This window comes from Petromyzon marinus, chromosome 11 (assembly GCF_048934315.1).
Source record: "Petromyzon marinus isolate PM22_M1 ecotype Great Lakes invasive population chromosome 11, UKy_Petmar_22M1.pri1.0, whole genome shotgun sequence".
NCBI classification, from domain to species: Eukaryota; Metazoa; Chordata; class Hyperoartia; order Petromyzontiformes; family Petromyzontidae; genus Petromyzon; species Petromyzon marinus.
The window spans coordinates 24,908,429-24,932,067 of NC_133677.1; the positions used below are offsets into that span (position 1 = coordinate 24,908,429).

The 23,639-nt window shown below is 66.1% G+C and overlaps 1 protein-coding gene across 1 annotated transcript in view; it reads right to left on the reverse strand.

The window, feature by feature from the left end:
* Nucleotides 1–5,387, reverse strand: part of LOC142924252 (uncharacterized) — a gene marked incomplete at its 5' end in the record, with an annotated part of 32,383 nt that extends 26,996 nt beyond the window's left edge. The window contains one exon of the mRNA XM_076066238.1: nt 5,229–5,387. Coding sequence (XP_075922353.1) covers nt 5,229–5,387 — 159 coding nt within the window. The remainder of the gene's footprint in view (nt 1–5,228) is intronic.
* Between the last annotated feature and the right edge of the window lie 18,252 nt (nt 5,388–23,639).

The following is a 23,639-nucleotide window of genomic DNA, read 5'->3' on the forward strand; positions in this document are numbered from 1 at the left end:
GCCCCTACAGTCTGTTCAGGCTATACGGGGGATCTTTGTGTCTCCCTGTCTGTGTTTGGTCTCTCTCTCTCAAATTTAGTTTCACCTGATGACGACTGCTTGGGTTGCAATCGAAACGTCGTATTCTATTTTTTTATTTTCTTTCTACGTGACTTTACCGAAAGACCATTGAGTAACAACAGTGTTTTTAAGAATCACAGCTAAGAGACAAACAACATTATATTTTCTATTAAACATAACATTTTAATAACATGTAAAAAATTACTTTAAATCTCATCACTGCTCCTCATACTCAATCCGTGATCAGTGCCGGATTATCCTCGGAACAAAATAATCATTAGCTGTGGGCCCCGCACTTTCAAGGGCCCCGTGCTAAATGATCTCACGCTATAAATCCCGGTTCAGTGATTCTGTACTTTCTCTATTACTATAGTAAAATTACAATTACTTTACTATGCAAGTTAAAAACTTCGTGTTTTATAATTGTGTTTTTTTATTTATTCTGGGCACCTTTATAATATAAGCTACAGGACCCGCACGAGCTTAATCCGGCACTGTCCGGGATACTGTTCCAGTGCCCAACCAGGCTGTTGAAGACACCGTGAGTGGAGTTGAGGGGGATCGGTGGAGGTGTGAAGGGGGCGAGTGATGCCGACGGGCTGCGAGGGGGTCATCCGAGAGGGTGCCCAGTGGGGAGATGAAGCAATGAAATCGCTCCACGTGCAGGTGCTGGGTGGATTACTGCCCAGCGGCATCGTGGTGGGCTACGTACGGTGGGCTACGTACGGTGCGAAAGAAGTTCAAAATACAAATATACGATGTGTTAACACTGGAACACGTTAGGGTGTGCTATGGGGTTGCCACCTTTTCGATTGTAGACCATTCCTGGGCAATGTCTCAGTGCGTGGTCTATTATCATAATTATACAGTAAATGACAATACAATAATTTTATCAAAAATACTTACTTGAAACTGCGCCAAAATAAATCAAAACGAACAAAAGTAGATCGGAATTCAATGTTAAATGCTTGACATTTAATCTGCCGCATAGGCGATTCATGGTCAAGATGTTGTGTATGTTTGCATGGGCATGGCTAGAGTTGCCACCCGTCCGGGAATTAGCATCTGTGTTCAGGTGGCATTGATCTGTACCCTCGATATTGCACTCGTATTGAGAAATCTGTCCAGGATTGGTCTGCAGTCAGTAGAATAATTTTTCAACGCAGCGTATGTTTGCATGGTGAACTTCTTTCGCACCGTACGCAGCCAACCATGCTTTAATTGGAGGTGCGGGGGAATGACAAACTGAACGCAAAAAGAACAGGGACACAGCCTTGAAAACACAGAAGTGCATTGACACGTAGGGCGGTTGTTGAATGGGAAGAGGAATGAAAATGATTAAGAGAGGCGTATCAGGGCAGAGCAAAGTGCTTATAATGTTAATGCTCACCCCGAGCCCTCAATACTCTGATAGTGCGCTGTTTTTGAGTTGTACGCCTTTTGGCGTCTTCTGGTCCAACACCAATGGAGACTAAGCTCTAAAAAAAGCTGTTTCGGGTGTGGACCAATCAAATTCAAGGACAGTACATATTATTATCAGAGTTGTCTTTTTTGTTTGCATTTTGACTGCTTGTGTTGTGGTCATTGCAAACATGATGCCTTGAATAAAGGTGTCAGTTTTTGTGCCAGTTAAAAAGGGTAAAACCTATTCCTATATCTTGTTTCTGGCAAAGGAGGTCTCATAATGTTAATACTCACCCCGAGCCCTCAATACTCTGATAGTGCGCTGTTTTTGAGTTGTACGCCTTTTGGCGTCTTCTGGTCCAACACCAATGGAGACTAGGATCTAAGAAAAGCTGTTTCGGGTGTGGACCAATCAAATTCAAGGACAGTGCATATTATTATCAGAGTTGTCTTTTTTGTTTGCATTTTGACTGCCTGTGTTGTGGTCATTGCAAACATGATGCCTTGAATAAAGGTGTCAGTTTTTGTGCCAGTTAAAAGGGTAAAACCTATTCCTATATCTTGTTTCTGGCAAAGGAGGTCTCATAATGTTAATACTCACCCCGAGCCCTCAATACTCTGATCGTGCGCTGTTTTTGAGTTGGACGCAGTGGTTCTTAACCTGGGTTCGATCGAACCCCAGGGGTTCGGTGAGTCGATCTCAGGGGTTCGGCAGAGACCCCGCCACGGAGGTCCGGACACACTTGAATTATTGTGTAAATTTGTGATGACACACACGGCCCGCTTGGCCATCACTGGCTGCAGATGATCATGCTACACTGCTTGGCCAATCAGCACTGCGGGGAATTTAGTGCGTACTCAGTACTCAACGTGTGACTGTTGTTGTCGTACGTCGTGTGATTTCTTTAATATTTTATCCATACTAACTATGTCGGGCAAAAGAAGAAAGTGGTCGGACGAATATGTACAACATGGATTCTCATGTATCACGGAACGTGATGGGAGTGAGCATCCTATCTGCATGATTTGCAACGCCAAGTTGAGCAACTCTAGTCTTGCACCGGCAAAACTAAAGGAACACTTCTTGAAGCTGCATGGAGACGGGGAATACAAGAACACAACACTTGCTGAATTCAGGGTGAAGAGAGCCAGATTCGATGAAAGGGCCACTCTGCCTGCTCTTGGATTTGTACCTGTTAACAAACCGATCCTGACAGCATCGTACGAAGTTGCTTACCTGATCGCAAAGCAGGGCAAGCCACACACCATTGGTGAAACACTTGTGAAACCAGCTGCATTAAAGATGGCGAATCTGATACTCGGAACAGCGGCCGAAGGTAAATTATCCCAAATTCCCCTTTCAAATGACACCGTCAGTGACAGAATAGAAGACATGAGTAAAGACATCTTGGCTCAAGTAGTCGCGGATCTGATTTCAAGCCCGGCAAAATTCAGCCTTCAACTCGACGAAACCACAGACGTTTCTGATCTAAGCCAGCTTGCTGTTTTTGTACGCTATGTGAAAGACGACATGATAAAAGAAGAGTTTTTATTTTGTAAGCCTCTTACAACAACAACGAAGGCAGCCGATGTGAAGAAGCTTGTGGATGACTTCTTCAGAGACAACAATCTTTCATGGGATATGGTTTCTGCAGTTTGTACGGACGGAGCTCCAGTCATGCTGGGAAGAAAGTCTGGTTTTGGTGCGCTAGTAAAGGCCGATGCACCACACATCATTGTGACGCATTGTATTCTGCACAGGCATGCGTTGGCAACAAAAACCTTACCTCCAAAAATGGCAGAAGTATTAAAAACTGTGGTGGAATGTGTGAACTATGTGCGAAAAAGTGCTCTGAGGCACCGCATCTTCAGTGAGCTGTGTAAAGAAATGGGCTCTGAATTTGAGGTACTTCTGCTCCATTCTAATATTCGGTGGTTATCCCGGGGACAGGTGCTGAATCGTGTTTTTGCCATGCGTGTGGAATTAGCCCTGTTTTTGCAAGAGCACCAACACTGCCATGCAGATTGCTTCAAAAATCCTGAGTTCATTCTCATTTTAGCGTACATGGCTGATATATTCGCAGCTCTCAATCATCTCAATCAGCAGATGCAGGGTGGTGGAGTCAATATCATGGAAGCGGAAGAACACCTGAAGGCTTTTCAAAAAAAGCTACCGTTATGGAAACGACGAACAGAGAACAATAACTTCGCAAACTTCCCGCTTCTGGACGACTGTGCAAGTAAGATCGAAGATGTGTCTGGAATCGGAGATATTTCTGTATCCACGGAACTGAAGCAAACAATTGCCACGCACTTAGATGAGCTTGCAAAGTCTCTCGACGGATATTTCCCTACAAGAGAGTCATATCCAGCATGGGTGAGACAGCCGTTCACGTTTGCTGTTGAAACAGCAGATGTCAATGATGAATTCCTCGACGAAATAATTGAAATTCAGCAGAGCCAGGTTCAAAAGCAACTCTTCAGAACAACAACGCTCTCAACGTTTTGGTGTCGACAAATGAACAAGTATCCAGTTATTGCTAAGAAAGCCCTGGATTTTTTTATACCATTTGTTACAACATATCTTTGTGAGTAATCCTTTTCGAGGATGCTGGACATAAAAACGAAGAAAAGGAACAGACTTTGCTGTGAAAATTACATGAGAGTGGCACTTGCCAAGGTGAAGCCACGCATATCTGAACTGATCTCTCAAAGGCAACAGCAGAAGTCACATTGATTTCCAGGAACCGGTCCCGGGCCTCCCCTAGGTCTACTCAGCCTCAAATGAGTACCTGGTGCGGTGTGTAAACATCGCCACTAGGGAGACAAAGGCGGTCGGGCGTGGTGCTGGCCACCCACCCCCTCGTGTACTGTTCCGGCCTTCATAGGTGCTCGCTAACAGCACTTGCCCCTACAGTCTGTTCAGGCTATACGGGGGATCTTTGTGTCTCCCTGTCTGTGTTTGGTCTCTCTCTCAAATTTAGTTTCACCTGATGACGACTGCTTGGGTTGCAATCGAAACGTCGTATTCTATTATTTATTTTATTTTCTTTCTACGTGACTTTACCGAAAGACCATTGAGTAACAACAGTGTTTTTAAGAATCACAGCTAAGAGACAAACAGCATTATATTTTCTACTAAACATAACATTTTAATAACATGTAAAAAAATACTTTAAATCTCATCACTGCTCCTCATACTCAATCCGTGATCAGTGCCGGATTATCCTCGGAACAAAATAATCATTAGCTGTGGGCCCCGCACTTTCAAGGGCCCCGTGGTAAATGATCTCACGCTATAAATCCCGGTTCAGTGATTCTGTACTTGCTCTATTACTATAGTAAAATTACAATTACTTTACTATGCAAGTTAAAAACTTCGTGTTTCAATAATTGTGTTTTTTCATTATTTTGGGCACCTTTATAATATAAGCTACAGGACCCGCACGAGCTTAATCCGGCACTGTTCGGGATACTGTTCCAGTGCCCAACCAGGCTGTTGAAGACACCGTGAGTGGAGTTGAGGGGGATCGGTGGAGGTGTGAAGGGGGCGAGTGATGCCGACGGGCTGCGAGGGGGTCATCCGAGAGGGTGCCCAGTGGGGAGATGAAGCAATGAAATCGATCCACGTGCAGGTGCTGGGTGGATTACTGCACAGCGGCATCGTGGGAGGTGGCGACGGCTCGTGGAGGTCTCTACCCACTAGTGGATTGACCATGGCTGATGGCTGATGGTGGTGATGATGATGGATGTTGCTCACTCACTTGGCGACGTATGAAACGCCAGAGATGCACGGCGATGTGCAGGGTGTTCAGCGGCACGGTGGAGCTGATGGCCTCCTTGCAGCCGCTGTACAGCTGACCCACAACGTGGAGCAGAGCAGGGAGCATGCTGTCCACTATGGCCTGGCAGCTGCTGCTCAGCTCACCCATAGCCTGCAGTAGGGCAGGGAGCACGCTGTCCACAATGTCCTCACTGTGGCTACTGCACAGCTGACCCGCAGCGTGCAGGAGAGGAGTCGGCGTGCTGTGCATGAGCCAGGACATCCCGTGGGGCCAGGCTGGGCCGTCCCTCTCTTGTCCATCTGCGTGGCCGCTAGTGAACATCGGTCCCCAGGTGGCGACCCCTGCTGGTGCAGAGACGTTCTTCATGAGTCCCGAGTAGTTGATCGTGGTGGTGGTGGTGTTGGAGCCGTGGATGTCCGAACCCCCACGCCGAGATCCTCCGAGGAGTTCCACCATCGGCTGCGTGAGCAGCAGAACCACAGTGAGGACAGCCGTGAAGATCGCCATGGTGGTGGTGGCGAAGTTCTCTGAAGACCTCGAAGTGGAGGAGCAGCGTGGGGCGAGGTGGTTGCCTCTGCAGCAGCCAACTCCACTCTGGCCTCTGCCGTGACGTCACCGGGCCATGACGTCACCGTGATGTCAGAGCTTTCCACGGCTCTTTCGTCATTATAGCATTCCGCACGTGGCTGTGCAATGGAACATCACCACGTGATACACTACAACACTGTATTGTTTATAGAATTGTAATACAATACTAATTATTCACATCTGAGACACGAGTGACGCTCTAGATTCTGTGCGGATGGAGGAAGCCGCTGGGAGCAGCTGCGTCATTCTGGACGCTTCTGGCTGCCCCTGGCATCTGCTCGTAGCTACTGCCAGGGCTATAAAAGCAGCTGTGGTGCCGCCGCAGCGGAGCCGCTCCAGCGGAACCGCGCCCGCTACCGCGGCGCCATCACCTATGCCGCGGATTTCCCGCCACTCTCCCGGGGCCGGTGCCTTCTCAGACGTCCGCGTTTTGGCCCCTGCACAGTCGTGAGGCCGCTGCAGCAGGGCCACTCTGCCGAGGTCGTGGCCACCGCTGCAAAGCCGCCACCGGGGGATGTCGACGCCGACGCTGCGCACCCTCACCACCCCCCCCCCACCACACACGAACGTACACACGCCCCACGTAGAGCCAGGAGGGGAGGTCACCCGGCTGATAGGTTTTTGTCCAGAAGTCCCTAGTGGGATCGAACTTCATGGTTTCCTGCGGCCGGGAAATTGGGCAATCCTCCCCCCTGTAGCTGACATGCACTGCGGCGCCGCGACCTGATATTAAAGTTGCATGGTCGCGGCAAGGGCCATCGAACCACCGCGAGTGGAGCCTCACACATGCACGGGTCAGTGGACTGGTAGCGGGAGAACAGAGAGCGGACGTCGGTGAGATCACTGCGGCGACGTCATCTGAGCTGGGATCCGGACATCGAAAGGGCGGGAGAATCCGAGCCCCTGATTGGACGGGAGGCCAAGGGTCGGAAAGAGCAAAAATTCCTTTGTTGTAGGTAGGATAAAAAGGGGGGGGGGATCGGGGTAGCAGGGGGGTTCTTCTGGTTCAAGATCATCGCGGTCCCGGGAGCAGGAGAGTCAGCCATCCGAGACGTCCGTGAGACGTACTCCGGCATCGGCAGGCTCGTCGCCTCATTCCCTCACAGCGGTCAGTACATCGGGGAGAAGTAAGTACGAGTGAGAGAGGCGTAAGTTCAGCCGTTTTACATCCAGGATAGAGAGCGGGGCGAGCGGTAGGGGAAATCGACTCGTAGACCTCCGAGGGATAGGTTAGCGTCCACTGACCATACCATCACAGGTAAATAAAATTCGCTAGTGGGGGGAAAAACAACTGTGTTGCGTGGTCTTTTGGGAGCGTGAAGTGGAGGGCAGTGTGCGCTGGGTGTCTACGTGTATGCGCGGCTGTGCACCTCGAGACGAAGCGGGTGGTGTTTACGTGCCCGCACGATTGCCCACCATAGTGCTTAGCGATCGCGTACCTGGGTGGCGGTGCCGCGGTCACGCACCCGCACACGGGTCTGGTCGCGAGATAGCGAGTTAGAGCGCCGAGCGTGCGCGTATTCGCGCGACTGTTTGAGCTGGACCTTTAACTCAGAGCCAAGCGAGCGTCCCCAATCAGCGGCGCGCACGGCAGAAACCCTGCCCGCCCGTCCCCCGGCTCCAACCCCTTCGTGTGCGATTGGTTTGTTTAGGGGCAGAGGGTAGGGGCGTGTTTGTTATTGTCGGCACACGTGGAGCGCGGGTGGGAGGGAAACACGCGCCGCGCCTGTTTGTTTACGGGCGGGACGGAGATTTACTGGCGAGCGCGCTTACAGCCCCACCCCGCCTTTGCACAGTGTAACGCATCGCAAGCGCGGAGCGTACGAGCCGATAATTAAAATATGTAAACGCGGTCTACATCCCAGGCAGAGGTACAGGGGGGCGAGACGTTAGGGGTCGTTAGTCTGGACCTGAAGGAGCAGCCGGGGGGTAGCGGTGTGAGTGGAATGGGGGAGTCGGTGAGCAGCGGCCCCGACAATTCAGTGATGGCGGGGGACGGTAGCCCCCACACAGCTCCTGTAGCTGCACTGGCAGAACATCGGCGGAGGAGGGAGCAGCGCTCACAGCTGAAGCGAGCCTCACTGTGAAGTACATCAACAAGCATGGCCCTGAGTGTTTACTTCCCTGCGATGCACGTGATGGAGAGGAGCGTCTGGCCAGGCTGGCCGGTCTGGAACCCCCGCGGTGAAAGTCTCTTCCAGCAGCTGCAGCAAGACATGAGGAGCGAGATCGAGAGGATGGAGAGAATCTTCCGTGGAGTCGATCAGCTCAGCAGCCACACGCGGGCTCCGGGCAGCCTCGGAGACGCACTGCTGCAGGAGCCGGCCGTGAGCATGTGGGTTCCAGATTGAAGATCCACAGGAGCAAGGAGGCGGGTTTGTCGCGTCCCTGGACGTGCAGGACTTCTCCCCACAGGACCTGGCCGTGAAGGTGTCTGGAGACAAGCTGGTGGTGGCGGACGGCGCGAGGTGAAGAGCGGAGAAGTCAGCAGCGGCAGCTACAGCCACAGCTGCCAGGAGTTCCACAGGGAGACGCAGCTGCCCAGGAACGTGGACCCGCAGAGCGTGAGCTGCTGCTTGACTGAAGACGGGAAGCTGAAGTTCAAGGCTCAGCGCCGCGCCCTCCCTGCAGCGGCCGAGAGGGTGGTGGTCATTGAGCAGCCAGCGACAGCGACTCCTGGCACGGCCTCTCAGTCCACTGGCACCACTCACGCGTAGAGTGGCGCCTGGAGGATCCATTCCAGCAACCTGCTTTATTGATGTTTTAATTGTATGGATATTTAGTTAAATCAGTTTCTTCTATCCACGCAATGTTCAGTAATATTTACGTGTTTCAGCGTTCACATTCAACTTCATTGGATTAGGTGTTTATTTTCCACAGTCTAATTTTCGAACTACTATAATATATACTGTTTGTGTGAATGGTAATGATGTTTGTTTTTTGTATTAAAATGCCTTTCAATTTCCTGTAACAGTTGCAACTGTTCTTTTTTTCTACATTGTGTTTGTTTCATCGTTACTGTGGATCAGAGTTCTGGACACAGAATTCCCCAAAACTAAGACAACCGGTAACGCGGCCTCATTGCTCCCTGTCCATGACAACTCCCAAGGTGCCAGGCTCACGCCGTCGGCCCTGCCGAGTCACTCCGAACTCAGAATCTGGGATTGGCTTGCAATGATCTAAGGTCAATCTTACCACTTCACATTTCACTTGTATCATCCTTCAATTGGTAGTAAATCCGTCGCTAAGGAATTGGCCCTCAAATCGTGGGGACAATCGTACCACAGAAAAATTAGTTTCCATTTAATGTTTGCGGCACAGAGAATGTAACTAGTTACATGATAACATCGCTGCTGTAGCAGTGTAAGTCACGCTGCTATTAAAATATTCTATATCTCGAGTTTCCTGGCTGGCTGCTGGCTGTGCTTCTCTCCACCCCAACAATAACTCCGTTGTTAGTGGGTGCAGGAGACAATAGGGACACCAACAAGGTGGGAATAACCAGAACAGTATTTGAAGACTCACACGGTTAATTTAAAATTTCACTTTCAATGTATGCGACAATTAACGTCATTATTTTTGACAAAATAACTTGTTTTATCCTAGAGAATTAGAAACTAAAGCTGAAGACATTAAACTAGCGCAATTAAAATGTACGATTGATTGTAAAATTAGCAAAATAAATAAATGATCTAATTCATATACTATATTCTTGGTTCTTTCGGTAAAGTCACCAAGAAGGGAAACAATACATTAATAAAGATATAAAACAATAAAATTCTCACAAATCAAAATTCATATACTGTTGATTTATTCACTCCATCTCCGCACTTGACACTGCCGGTTGTGTCCCTCCTTAGCTCCCATTCCCACGTTAGTCTCGACCACCGGCCGTCATCACTTCAAGTTGTGTGTCCTGCCTCACCCCACCTTTCTAAACTAAAATTACGTCCTTAATTTGCATATGATGTCCAATTGATTTGTCCGTCTTCCAGTATCAGTGTAATTCTTAGGATGTGCATCATCTCTACGCTTCCTTGTGCATTTCTAAACATTGGTTCTATTTTCCGTTTGTGATGAATCTGTTTGAAAAAAACGTTGTGCTTAAGGTATATGGCTCAGTTACGTTTCATTATTAAGTTAAGATAACAATAAGCACTTTGTTCTGCCCTGATACGCCTCTCTTAATCATTTTCATTCCTCTTCCCTTCAACAACCGCCCTACGTGTAGATGCACTTCTGTGTTTTCAAGGCTGTGTCCCTGTTCTTTTTGCGTTCAGTTTGTTATTCACCCGCACCTCCAGTAAAGCATGGTTGGCTGCGTACGGTGCGAAAGAAGTTCACCATGCAAACATACGCTGCGTTGAAAAATTATTCTACTGACTGCAGACCAAACCTGGACAGATTTCTCAATACGAGTGCAATATCGAGGGTACAGATCAATGCCACCTGAACACAGATGCTAATTCCCGGACGGGTTGCAACTCTAGCCATGCCCATGCAAACATACACAACATCTTGACCATGAATCGCCTATGCGGCAGATTAAATGTCAAGCATTTAACATTGAATTCCCATCTACTTTTGTTCGTTTTGATTTATTTTGGCGCAGCTTCAAGTAAGTCTTTTTGATATAATTATTGTATTGTCATTTACTGTATAATTATGATAATAGACCAAGCACTGAGACATTGCCCAGGGTTGGTCTACAATCGAAAAGGTGGCAACCCCATAGCACACCCTCCTGTTCCAGTGTTAACACATCGTATGTTTGTATCTTGAACTTCTTTCGCACCGTACGTAGCGCACCGTGCTAATCGGAGGAATGAGGTGAGCGGGAATCGACCTCGTGTAGTCGGGGTTCGTAGCGCAGTGCGCTAACCGCTGCGCCACCGCTCCCCCCACCACACACGCGCACAGCAACTCCGACTTTTGGGTCAGAGGTAGCCGCATTGCACTGGGGCCGTCCATAAATGACGTCACGCACCTGGGGTGGGGGGGGGTCAGACATTTGTGACGATGTGTGACGATGGGGGGGGGGGGGGTTGAGAAATGTGACGTCACATCAAAATGCGCAACTTTAAATAAATACGGACAACACGTTCTACTTAATTAAATAGGCTTTTTAACAAATCTTTTCTCCCATAACATCAGAGTGCAGCGCCACATTAAATACGCACTACAATGACGATAGTTTAAAGCGATTTGAAACACGTTTTATATTTGGGGCGTGGGGGGGGGCAGAGCTTTGTGTCGTCATATTTGAGGGGGGGGTCTGACTTTTTGTGACGCCGCGTGACGATGGGGGGGGGGGGTGGTCCAAAATCGAGTGACGTCATTTATGGACGGCCCCCACAGCGTGAAATAGCGCAACAAACCGAACCCGCGTACATTGAGGGAAGCCCTGGCTGGTTTATCATTAATTAATCTCCAGTTAAGTCACAAACGAATCTCTTAGAGCCGAAGGCGCGATCCAGTATCACGTTGGCATGCCGTGTCAACCCGTACCGGGTTACCCCGTATTGGTGTACAGGGAGCCTCCCCGGACCCTCCCCGGACCCTCCCCGGACCCTCCCCGGACCCTCCCCGGACCCTCCCCGGACCCTCCCCGGACCCTCCCCGGACCCTCCCCGGACCCTCCCCGGACCCTCCCCGGACCCTCCCCGGACCCTCCCCGGACCCTCCCCGGACCCTCCCCGGACCCTCCCAGGACCCTCCCCGGACCCTCCCCGGACCCTCCCCGGACCCTCCCCGGACCCTCCCCGGACCCTCCCCGGACCCTCCCCGGACCCTCCCCGGACCCTCCCCGGACCCTCCCCGGACCCTCCCCGGACCCTCCCCGGACCCTCCCCGGACCCTCCCCGGACCCTCCCCGGACCCTCCCCGGACCCTCCCCGGACCCTCCCCGGACCCTCCCCGGACCCTCCCCGGACCCTCCCCGGACCCTCCCCGGACCCTCCCCGGACCCTCCCCGGACCCTCCCCGGACCCTCCCCGGACCCTCCCCGGACCCTCCCCGGACCCTCCCCGGACCCTCCCCGGACCCTCCCCGGACCCTCCCCGGACCCTCCCCGGACCCTCCCCGGACCCTCCCCGGACCCTCCCCGGACCCTCCCCGGACCCTCCCCGGACCCTCCCCGGACCCTCCCCGGACCCTCCCCGGACCCTCCCCGGACCCTCCCCGGACCCTCCCCGGACCCTCCCCGGACCCTCCCCGGACCCTCCCCGGACCCTCCCCGGACCCTCCCCGGACCCTCCCCGGACCCTCCCCGGACCCTCCCCGGACCCTCCCCGGACCCTCCCCGGACCCTCCCCGGACCCTCCCCGGACCCTCCCCGGACCCTCCCCGGACCCTCCCCGGACCCTCCCCGGACCCTCCCCGGACCCTCCCCGGACCCTCCCCGGACCCTCCCCGGACCCTCCCCGGACCCTCCCCGGACCCTCCCCGGACCCTCCCCGGACCCTCCCCGGACCCTCCCCGGACCCTCCCCGGACCCTCCCCGGACCCTCCCCGGACCCTCCCCGGACCCTCCCCGGACCCTCCCCGGACCCTCCCCGGACCCTCCCCGGACCCTCCCCGGACCCTCCCCGGACCCTCCCCGGGACCCTCCCCGGACCCTCCCCGGACCCTCCCCGGACCCTCCCCGGACCCTCCCCGGACCCTCCCCGGACCCTCCCCGGACCCTCCCCGGACCCTCCCCGGACCCTCCCCGGACCCTCCCCGGACCCTCCCCGGACCCTCCCCGGACCCTCCCCGGACCCTCCCCGGACCCTCCCCGGACCCTCCCCGGACCCTCCCCGGACCCTCCCCGGACCCTCCCCGGACCCTCCCCGGACCCTCCCCGGACCCTCCCCGGACCCTCCCCGGACCCTCCCCGGACCCTCCCCGGACCCTCCCCGGACCCTCCCCGGACCCTCCCCGGACCCTCCCCGGACCCTCCCCGGACCCTCCCCGGACCCTCCCCGGACCCTCCCCGGACCCTCCCCGGACCCTCCCCGGACCCTCCCCGGACCCTCCCCGGACCCTCCCCGGACCCTCCCCGGACCCTCCCCGGACCCTCCCCGGACCCTCCCCGGACCCTCCCCGGACCCTCCCCGGACCCTCCCCGGACCCTCCCCGGACCCTCCCCGGACCCTCCCCGGACCCTCCCCGGACCCTCCCCGGACCCTCCCCGGACCCTCCCCGGACCCTCCCCGGACCCTCCCCGGACCCTCCCCGGACCCTCCCCGGACCCTCCCCGGACCCTCCCCGGACCCTCCCCGGACCCTCCCCGGACCCTCCCCGGACCCTCCCCGGACCCTCCCCGGACCCTCCCCGGACCCTCCCCGGACCCTCCCCGGACCCTCCCCGGACCCTCCCCGGACCCTCCCCGGACCCTCCCCGGACCCTCCCCGGACCCTCCCCGGACCCTCCCCGGACCCTCCCCGGACCCTCCCCGGACCCTCCCCGGACCCTCCCCGGACCCTCCCCGGACCCTCCCCGGACCCTCCCCGGACCCTCCCCGGACCCTCCCCGGACCCTCCCCGGACCCTCCCCGGACCCTCCCCGGACCCTCCCCGGACCCTCCCCGGACCCTCCCCGGACCCTCCCCGGACCCTCCCCGGACCCTCCCCGGACCCTCCCCGGACCCTCCCCGGACCCTCCCCGGACCCTCCCCGGACCCTCCCCGGACCCTCCCCGGACCCTCCCCGGACCCTCCCCGGACCCTCCCCGGACCCTCCCCGGACCCTCCCCGGACCCTCCCCGGACCCTCCCCGGACCCTCCCCGGACCCTCCCCGGACCCTCCCCGGACCCTCCCCGGACCCTCCCCGGACCCTCCCCGGACCCTCCCCGGACCCTCCCCGGACCCTCCCCGGACCCTCCCCGGACCCTCCCCGGACCCTCCCCGGACCCTCCCCGGACCCTCCCCGGACCCTCCCCGGACCCTCCCCGGACCCTCCCCGGACCCTCCCCGGACCCTCCCCGGACCCTCCCCGGACCCTCCCCGGACCCTCCCCGGACCCTCCCCGGACCCTCCCCGGACCCTCCCCGGACCCTCCCCGGACCCTCCCCGGACCCTCCCCGGACCCTCCCCGGACCCTCCCCGGACCCTCCCCGGACCCTCCCCGGACCCTCCCCGGACCCTCCCCGGACCCTCCCCGGACCCTCCCCGGACCCTCCCCGGACCCTCCCCGGACCCTCCCCGGACCCTCCCCGGACCCTCCCCGGACCCTCCCCGGACCCTCCCCGGACCCTCCCCGGACCCTCCCCGGACCCTCCCCGGACCCTCCCCGGACCCTCCCCGGACCCTCCCCGGACCCTCCCCGGACCCTCCCCGGACCCTCCCCGGACCCTCCCCGGACCCTCCCCGGACCCTCCCCGGACCCTCCCCGGACCCTCCCCGGACCCTCCCCGGACCCTCCCCGGACCCTCCCCGGACCCTCCCCGGACCCTCCCCGGACCCTCCCCGGACCCTCCCCGGACCCTCCCCGGACCCTCCCCGGACCCTCCCCGGACCCTCCCCGGACCCTCCCCGGACCCTCCCCGGACCCTCCCCGGACCCTCCCCGGACCCTCCCCGGACCCTCCCCGGACCCTCCCCGGACCCTCCCCGGACCCTCCCCGGACCCTCCCCGGACCCTCCCCGGACCCTCCCCGGACCCTCCCCGGACCCTCCCCGGACCCTCCCCGGACCCTCCCCGGACCCTCCCCGGACCCTCCCCGGACCCTCCCCGGACCCTCCCCGGACCCTCCCCGGACCCTCCCCGGACCCTCCCCGGACCCTCCCCGGACCCTCCCCGGACCCTCCCCGGACCCTCCCCGGACCCTCCCCGGACCCTCCCCGGACCCTCCCCGGACCCTCCCCGGACCCTCCCCGGACCCTCCCCGGACCCTCCCCGGACCCTCCCCGGACCCTCCCCGGACCCTCCCCGGACCCTCCCCGGACCCTCCCCGGACCCTCCCCGGACCCTCCCCGGACCCTCCCCGGACCCTCCCCGGACCCTCCCCGGACCCTCCCCGGACCCTCCCCGGACCCTCCCCGGACCCTCCCCGGACCCTCCCCGGACCCTCCCCGGACCCTCCCCGGACCCTCCCCGGACCCTCCCCGGACCCTCCCCGGACCCTCCCCGGACCCTCCCCGGACCCTCCCCGGACCCTCCCCGGACCCTCCCCGGACCCTCCCCGGACCCTCCCCGGACCCTCCCCGGACCCTCCCCGGACCCTCCCCGGACCCTCCCCGGACCCTCCCCGGACCCTCCCCGGACCCTCCCCGGACCCTCCCCGGACCCTCCCCGGACCCTCCCCGGACCCTCCCCGGACCCTCCCCGGACCCTCCCCGGACCCTCCCCGGACCCTCCCCGGACCCTCCCCGGACCCTCCCCGGACCCTCCCCGGACCCTCCCCGGACCCTCCCCGGACCCTCCCCGGACCCTCCCCGGACCCTCCCCGGACCCTCCCCGGACCCTCCCCGGACCCTCCCCGGACCCTCCCCGGACCCTCCCCGGACCCTCCCCGGACCCTCCCCGGACCCTCCCCGGACCCTCCCCGGACCCTCCCCGGACCCTCCCCGGACCCTCCCCGGACCCTCCCCGGACCCTCCCCGGACCCTCCCCGGACCCTCCCCGGACCCTCCCCGGACCCTCCCCGGACCCTCCCCGGACCCTCCCCGGACCCTCCCCGGACCCTCCCCGGACCCTCCCCGGACCCTCCCCGGACCCTCCCCGGACCCTCCCCGGACCCTCCCCGGACCCTCCCCGGACCCTCCCCGGACCCTCCCCGGACCCTCCCCGGACCCTCCCCGGACCCTCCCCGGACCCTCCCCGGACCCTCCCCGGACCCTCCCCGGACCCTCCCCGGACCCTCCCCGGACCCTCCCCGGACCCTCCCCGGACCCTCCCCGGACCCTCCCCGGACCCTCCCCGGACCCTCCCCGGACCCTCCCCGGACCCTCCCCGGACCCTCCCCGGACCCTCCCCGGACCCTCCCCGGACCCTCCCCGGACCCTCCCCGGACCCTCCCCGGACCCTCCCCGGACCCTCCCCGGACCCTCCCCGGACCCTCCCCGGACCCTCCCCGGACCCTCCCCGGACCCTCCCCGGACCCTCCCCGGACCCTCCCCGGACCCTCCCCGGACCCTCCCCGGACCCTCCCCGGACCCTCCCCGGACCCTCCCCGGACCCTCCCCGGACCCTCCCCGGACCCTCCCCGGACCCTCCCCGGACCCTCCCCGGACCCTCCCCGGACCCTCCCCGGACCCTCCCCGGACCCTCCCCGGACCCTCCCCGGACCCTCCCCGGACCCTCCCCGGACCCTCCCCGGACCCTCCCCGGACCCTCCCCGGACCCTCCCCGGACCCTCCCCGGACCCTCCCCGGACCCTCCCCGGACCCTCCCCGGACCCTCCCCGGACCCTCCCCGGACCCTCCCCGGACCCTCCCCGGACCCTCCCCGGACCCTCCCCGGACCCTCCCCGGACCCTCCCCGGACCCTCCCCGGACCCTCCCCGGACCCTCCCCGGACCCTCCCCGGACCCTCCCCGGACCCTCCCCGGACCCTCCCCGGACCCTCCCCGGACCCTCCCCGGACCCTCCCCGGACCCTCCCCGGACCCTCCCCGGACCCTCCCCGGACCCTCCCCGGACCCTCCCCGGACCCTCCCCGGACCCTCCCCGGACCCTCCCCGGACCCTCCCCGGACCCTCCCCGGACCCTCCCCGGACCCTCCCCGGACCCTCCCCGGACCCTCCCCGGACCCTCCCCGGACCCTCCCCGGACCCTCCCCGGACCCTCCCCGGACCCTCCCCGGACCCTCCCCGGACCCTCCCCGGACCCTCCCCGGACCCTCCCCGGACCCTCCCCGGACCCTCCCCGGACCCTCCCCGGACCCTCCCCGGACCCTCCCCGGACCCTCCCCGGACCCTCCCCGGACCCTCCCCGGACCCTCCCCGGACCCTCCCCGGACCCTCCCCGGACCCTCCCCGGACCCTCCCCGGACCCTCCCCGGACCCTCCCCGGACCCTCCCCGGACCCTCCCCGGACCCTCCCCGGACCCTCCCCGGACCCTCCCCGGACCCTCCCCGGACCCTCCCCGGACCCTCCCCGGACCCTCCCCGGACCCTCCCCGGACCCTCCCCGGACCCTCCCCGGACCCTCCCCGGACCCTCCCCGGACCCTCCCCGGACCCTCCCCGGACCCTCCCCGGACCCTCCCCGGACCCTCCCCGGACCCTCCCCGGACCCTCCCCGGACCCTCCCCGGACCCTCCCCGGACCCTCCCCGGACCCTCCCCGGACCCTCCCCGGACCCTCCCCGGACCCTCCCCGGACCCTCCCCGGACCCTCCCCGGACCCTCCCCGGACCCTCCCCGGACCCTCCCCGGACCCTCCCCGGACCCTCCCCGGACCCTCCCCGGACCCTCCCCGGACCCTCCCCGGACCCTCCCCGGACCCTCCCCGGACCCTCCCCGGACCCTCCCCGGACCCTCCCCGGACCCTCCCCGGACCCTCCCCGGACCCTCCCCGGACCCTCCCCGGACCCTCCCCGGACCCTCCCCGGACCCTCCCCGGACCCTCCCCGGACCCTCCCCGGACCCTCCCCGGACCCTCCCCGGACCCTCCCCGGACCCTCCCCGGACCCTCCCCGGACCCTCCCCGGACCCTCCCCGGACCCTCCCCGGACCCTCCCCGGACCCTCCCCGGACCCTCCCCGGACCCTCCCCGGACCCTCCCCGGACCCTCCCCGGACCCTCCCCGGACCCTCCCCGGACCCTCCCCGGACCCTCCCCGGACCCTCCCCGGACCCTCCCCGGACCCTCCCCGGACCCTCCCCGGACCCTCCCCGGACCCTCCCCGGACCCTCCCCGGACCCTCCCCGGACCCTCCCCGGACCCTCCCCGGACCCTCCCCGGACCCTCCCCGGACCCTCCCCGGACCCTCCCCGGACCCTCCCCGGACCCTCCCCGGACCCTCCCCGGACCCTCCCCGGACCCTCCCCGGACCCTCCCCGGACCCTCCCCGGACCCTCCCCGGACCCTCCCCGGACCCTCCCCGGACCCTCCCCGGACCCTCCCCGGACCCTCCCCGGACCCTCCCCGGACCCTCCCCGGACCCTCCCCGGACCCTCCCCGGACCCTCCCCGGACCCTCCCCGGACCCTCCCCGGACCCTCCCCGGACCCTCCCCGGACCCTCCCCGGACCCTCCCCGGACCCTCCCCGGACCCTCCCCGGACCCTCCCCGGACCCTCCCCGGACCCTCCCCGGACCCTCCCCGGACCCTCCCCGGACCCTCCCCGGACCCTCCCCGGACCCTCCCCGGACCCTCCCCGGACCCTCCCCGGACCCTCCCCGGACCCTCCCCGGACCCTCCCCGGACCCTCCCCGGACCCTCCCCGGACCCTCCCCGGACCCTCCCCGGACCCTCCCCGGACCCTCCCCGGACCCTCCCCGGACCCTCCCCGGACCCTCCCCGGACCCTCCCCGGACCCTCCCCGGACCCTCCCCGGACCCTCCCCGGACCCTCCCCGGACCCTCCCCGGACCCTCCCCGGACCCTCCCCGGACCCTCCCCGGACCCTCCCCGGACCCTCCCCGGACCCTCCCCGGACCCTCCCCGGACCCTCCCCGGACCCTCCCCGGACCCTCCCCGGACCCTCCCCGGACCCTCCCCGGACCCTCCCCGGACCCTCCCCGGACCCTCCCCGGACCCTCCCCGGACCCTCCCCGGACCCTCCCCGGACCCTCCCCGGACCCTCCCCGGACCCTCCCCGGACCCTCCCCGGACCCTCCCCGGACCCTCCCCGGACCCTCCCCGGACCCTCCCCGGACCCTCCCCGGACCCTCCCCGGACCCTCCCCGGACCCTCCCCGGACCCTCCCCGGACCCTCCCCGGACCCTCCCCGGACCCTCCCCGGACCCTCCCCGGACCCTCCCCGGACCCTCCCCGGACCCTCCCCGGACCCTCCCCGGACCCTCCCCGGACCCTCCCCGGACCCTCCCCGGACCCTCCCCGGACCCTCCCCGGACCCTCCCCGGACCCTCCCCGGACCCTCCCCGGACCCTCCCCGGACCCTCCCCGGACCCTCCCCGGACCCTCCCCGGACCCTCCCCGGACCCTCCCCGGACCCTCCCCGGACCCTCCCCGGACCCTCCCCGGACCCTCCCCGGACCCTCCCCGGACCCTCCCCGGACCCTCCCCGGACCCTCCCCGGACCCTCCCCGGACCCTCCCCGGACCCTCCCCGGACCCTCCCCGGACCCTCCCCGGACCCTCCCCGGACCCTCCCCGGACCCTCCCCGGACCCTCCCCGGACCCTCCCCGGACCCTCCCCGGACCCTCCCCGGACCCTCCCCGGACCCTCCCCGGACCCTCCCCGGACCCTCCCCGGACCCTCCCCGGACCCTCCCCGGACCCTCCCCGGACCCTCCCCGGACCCTCCCCGGACCCTCCCCGGACCCTCCCCGGACCCTCCCCGGACCCTCCCCGGACCCTCCCCGGACCCTCCCCGGACCCTCCCCGGACCCTCCCCGGACCCTCCCCGGACCCTCCCCGGACCCTCCCCGGACCCTCCCCGGACCCTCCCCGGACCCTCCCCGGACCCTCCCCGGACCCTCCCCGGACCCTCCCCGGACCCTCCCCGGACCCTCCCCGGACCCTCCCCGGACCCTCCCCGGACCCTCCCCGGACCCTCCCCGGACCCTCCCCGGACCCTCCCCGGACCCTCCCCGGACCCTCCCCGGACCCTCCCCGGACCCTCCCCGGACCCTCCCCGGACCCTCCCCGGACCCTCCCCGGACCCTCCCCGGACCCTCCCCGGACCCTCCCCGGACCCTCCCCGGACCCTCCCCGGACCCTCCCCGGACCCTCCCCGGACCCTCCCCGGACCCTCCCCGGACCCTCCCCGGACCCTCCCCGGACCCTCCCCGGACCCTCCCCGGACCCTCCCCGGACCCTCCCCGGACCCTCCCCGGACCCTCCCCGGACCCTCCCCGGACCCTCCCCGGACCCTCCCCGGACCCTCCCCGGACCCTCCCCGGACCCTCCCCGGACCCTCCCCGGACCCTCCCCGGACCCTCCCCGGACCCTCCCCGGACCCTCCCCGGACCCTCCCCGGACCCTCCCCGGACCCTCCCCGGACCCTCCCCGGACCCTCCCCGGACCCTCCCCGGACCCTCCCCGGACCCTCCCCGGACCCTCCCCGGACCCTCCCCGGACCCTCCCCGGACCCTCCCCGGACCCTCCCCGGACCCTCCCCGGACCCTCCCCGGACCCTCCCCGGACCCTCCCCGGACCCTCCCCGGACCCTCCCCGGACCCTCCCCGGACCCTCCCCGGACCCTCCCCGTACCCTCCCCGGACCCTCCCCGGACCCTCCCCGGACCCTCCCCGGACCCTCCCCGGACCCTCCCCGGACCCTCCCCGGACCCTCCCCGGACCCTCCCCGGACCCTCCCCGGACCCTCCCCGGACCCTCCCCGGACCCTCCCCGGACCCTCCCCGGACCCTCCCCGGACCCTCCCCGGACCCTCCCCGGACCCTCCCCGGACCCTCCCCGGACCCTCCCCGGACCCTCCCCGGACCCTCCCCGGACCCTCCCCGGACCCTCCCCGGACCCTCCCCGGACCCTCCCCGGACCCTCCCCGGACCCTCCCCGGACCCTCCCCGGACCCTCCCCGGACCCTCCCCGGACCCTCCCCGGACCCTCCCCGGACCCTCCCCGGACCCTCCCCGGACCCTCCCCGGACCCTCCCCGGACCCTCCCCGGACCCTCCCCGGACCCTCCCCGGACCCTCCCCGGACCCTCCCCGGACCCTCCCCGGACCCTCCCCGGACCCTCCCCGGACCCTCCCCGGACCCTCCCCGGACCCTCCCCGGACCCTCCCCGGACCCTCCCCGGACCCTCCCCGGACCCTCCCCGGACCCTCCCCGGACCCTCCCCGGACCCTCCCCGGACCCTCCCCGGACCCTCCCCGGACCCTCCCCGGACCCTCCCCGGACCCTCCCCGGACCCTCCCCGGACCCTCCCCGGACCCTCCCCGGACCCTCCCCGGACCCTCCCCGGACCCTCCCCGGACCCTCCCCGGACCCTCCCCGGACCCTCCCCGGACCCTCCCCGGACCCTCCCCGGACCCTCCCCGGACCCTCCCCGGACCCTCCCCGGACCCTCCCCGGACCCTCCCCGGACCCTCCCCGGACCCTCCCCGGACCCTCCCCGGACCCTCCCCGGACCCTCCCCGGACCCTCCCCGGACCCTCCCCGGACCCTCCCCGGACCCTCCCCGGACCCTCCCCGGACCCTCCCCGGACCCTCCCCGGACCCTCCCCGGACCCTCCCCGGACCCTCCCCGGACCCTCCCCGGACCCTCCCCGGACCCTCCCCGGACCCTCCCCGGACCCTCCCCGGACCCTCCCCGGACCCTCCCCGGACCCTCCCCGGACCCTCCCCGGACCCTCCCCGGACCCTCCCCGGACCCTCCCCGGACCCTCCCCGGACCCTCCCCGGACCCTCCCCGGACCCTCCCCGGACCCTCCCCGGACCCTCCCCGGACCCTCCCCGGACCCTCCCCGGACCCTCCCCGGACCCTCCCCGGACCCTCCCCGGACCCTCCCCGGACCCTCCCCGGACCCTCCCCGGACCCTCCCCGGACCCTCCCCGGACCCTCCCCGGACCCTCCCCGGACCCTCCCCGGACCCTCCCCGGACCCTCCCCGGACCCTCCCCGGACCCTCCCCGGACCCTCCCCGGACCCTCCCCGGACCCTCCCCGGACCCTCCCCGGACCCTCCCCGGACCCTCCCCGGACCCTCCCCGGACCCTCCCCGGACCCTCCCCGGACCCTCCCCGGACCCTCCCCGGACCCTCCCCGGACCCTCCCCGGACCCTCCCCGGACCCTCCCCGGACCCTCCCCGGACCCTCCCCGGACCCTCCCCGGACCCTCCCCGGACCCTCCCCGGACCCTCCCCGGACCCTCCCCGGACCCTCCCCGGACCCTCCCCGGACCCTCCCCGGACCCTCCCCGGACCCTCCCCGGACCCTCCCCGGACCCTCCCCGGACCCTCCCCGGACCCTCCCCGGACCCTCCCCGGACCCTCCCCGGACCCTCCCCGGACCCTCCCCGGACCCTCCCCGGACCCTCCCCGGACCCTCCCCGGACCCTCCCCGGACCCTCCCCGGACCCTCCCCGGACCCTCCCCGGACCCTCCCCGGACCCTCCCCGGACCCTCCCCGGACCCTCCCCGGACCCTCCCCGGACCCTCCCCGGACCCTCCCCGGACCCTCCCCGGACCCTCCCCGGACCCTCCCCGGACCCTCCCCGGACCCTCCCCGGACCCTCCCCGGACCCTCCCCGGACCCTCCCCGGACCCTCCCCGGACCCTCCCCGGACCCTCCCCGGACCCTCCCCGGACCCTCCCCGGACCCTCCCCGGACCCTCCCCGGACCCTCCCCGGACCCTCCCCGGACCCTCCCCGGACCCTCCCCGGACCCTCCCCGGACCCTCCCCGGACCCTCCCCGGACCCTCCCCGGACCCTCCCCGGACCCTCCCCGGACCCTCCCCGGACCCTCCCCGGACCCTCCCCGGACCCTCCCCGGACCCTCCCCGGACCCTCCCCGGACCCTCCCCGGACCCTCCCCGGACCCTCCCCGGACCCTCCCCGGACCCTCCCCGGACCCTCCCCGGACCCTCCCCGGACCCTCCCCGGACCCTCCCCGGACCCTCCCCGGACCCTCCCCGGACCCTCCCCGGACCCTCCCCGGACCCTCCCCGGACCCTCCCCGGACCCTCCCCGGACCCTCCCCGGACCCTCCCCGGACCCTCCCCGGACCCTCCCCGGACCCTCCCCGGACCCTCCCCGGACCCTCCCCGGACCCTCCCCGGACCCTCCCCGGACCCTCCCCGGACCCTCCCCGGACCCTCCCCGGACCCTCCCCGGACCCTCCCCGGACCCTCCCCGGACCCTCCCCGGACCCTCCCCGGACCCTCCCCGGACCCTCCCCGGACCCTCCCCGGACCCTCCCCGGACCCTCCCCGGACCCTCCCCGGACCCTCCCCGGACCCTCCCCGGACCCTCCCCGGACCCTCCCCGGACCCTCCCCGGACCCTCCCCGGACCCTCCCCGGACCCTCCCCGGACCCTCCCCGGACCCTCCCCGGACCCTCCCCGGACCCTCCCCGGACCCTCCCCGGACCCTCCCCGGACCCTCCCCGGACCCTCCCCGGACCCTCCCCGGACCCTCCCCGGACCCTCCCCGGACCCTCCCCGGACCCTCCCCGGACCCTCCCCGGACCCTCCCCGGACCCTCCCCGGACCCTCCCCGGACCCTCCCCGGACCCTCCCCGGACCCTCCCCGGACCCTCCCCGGACCCTCCCCGGACCCTCCCCGGACCCTCCCCGGACCCTCCCCGGACCCTCCCCGGACCCTCCCCGGACCCTCCCCGGACCCTCCCCGGACCCTCCCCGGACCCTCCCCGGACCCTCCCCGGACCCTCCCCGGACCCTCCCCGGACCCTCCCCGGACCCTCCCCGGACCCTCCCCGGACCCTCCCCGGACCCTCCCCGGACCCTCCCCGGACCCTCCCCGGACCCTCCCCGGACCCTCCCCGGACCCTCCCCGGACCCTCCCCGGACCCTCCCCGGACCCTCCCCGGACCCTCCCCGGACCCTCCCCGGACCCTCCCCGGACCCTCCCCGGACCCTCCCCGGACCCTCCCCGGACCCTCCCCGGACCCTCCCCGGACCCTCCCCGGACCCTCCCCGGACCCTCCCCGGACCCTCCCCGGACCCTCCCCGGACCCTCCCCGGACCCTCCCCGGACCCTCCCCGGACCCTCCCCGGA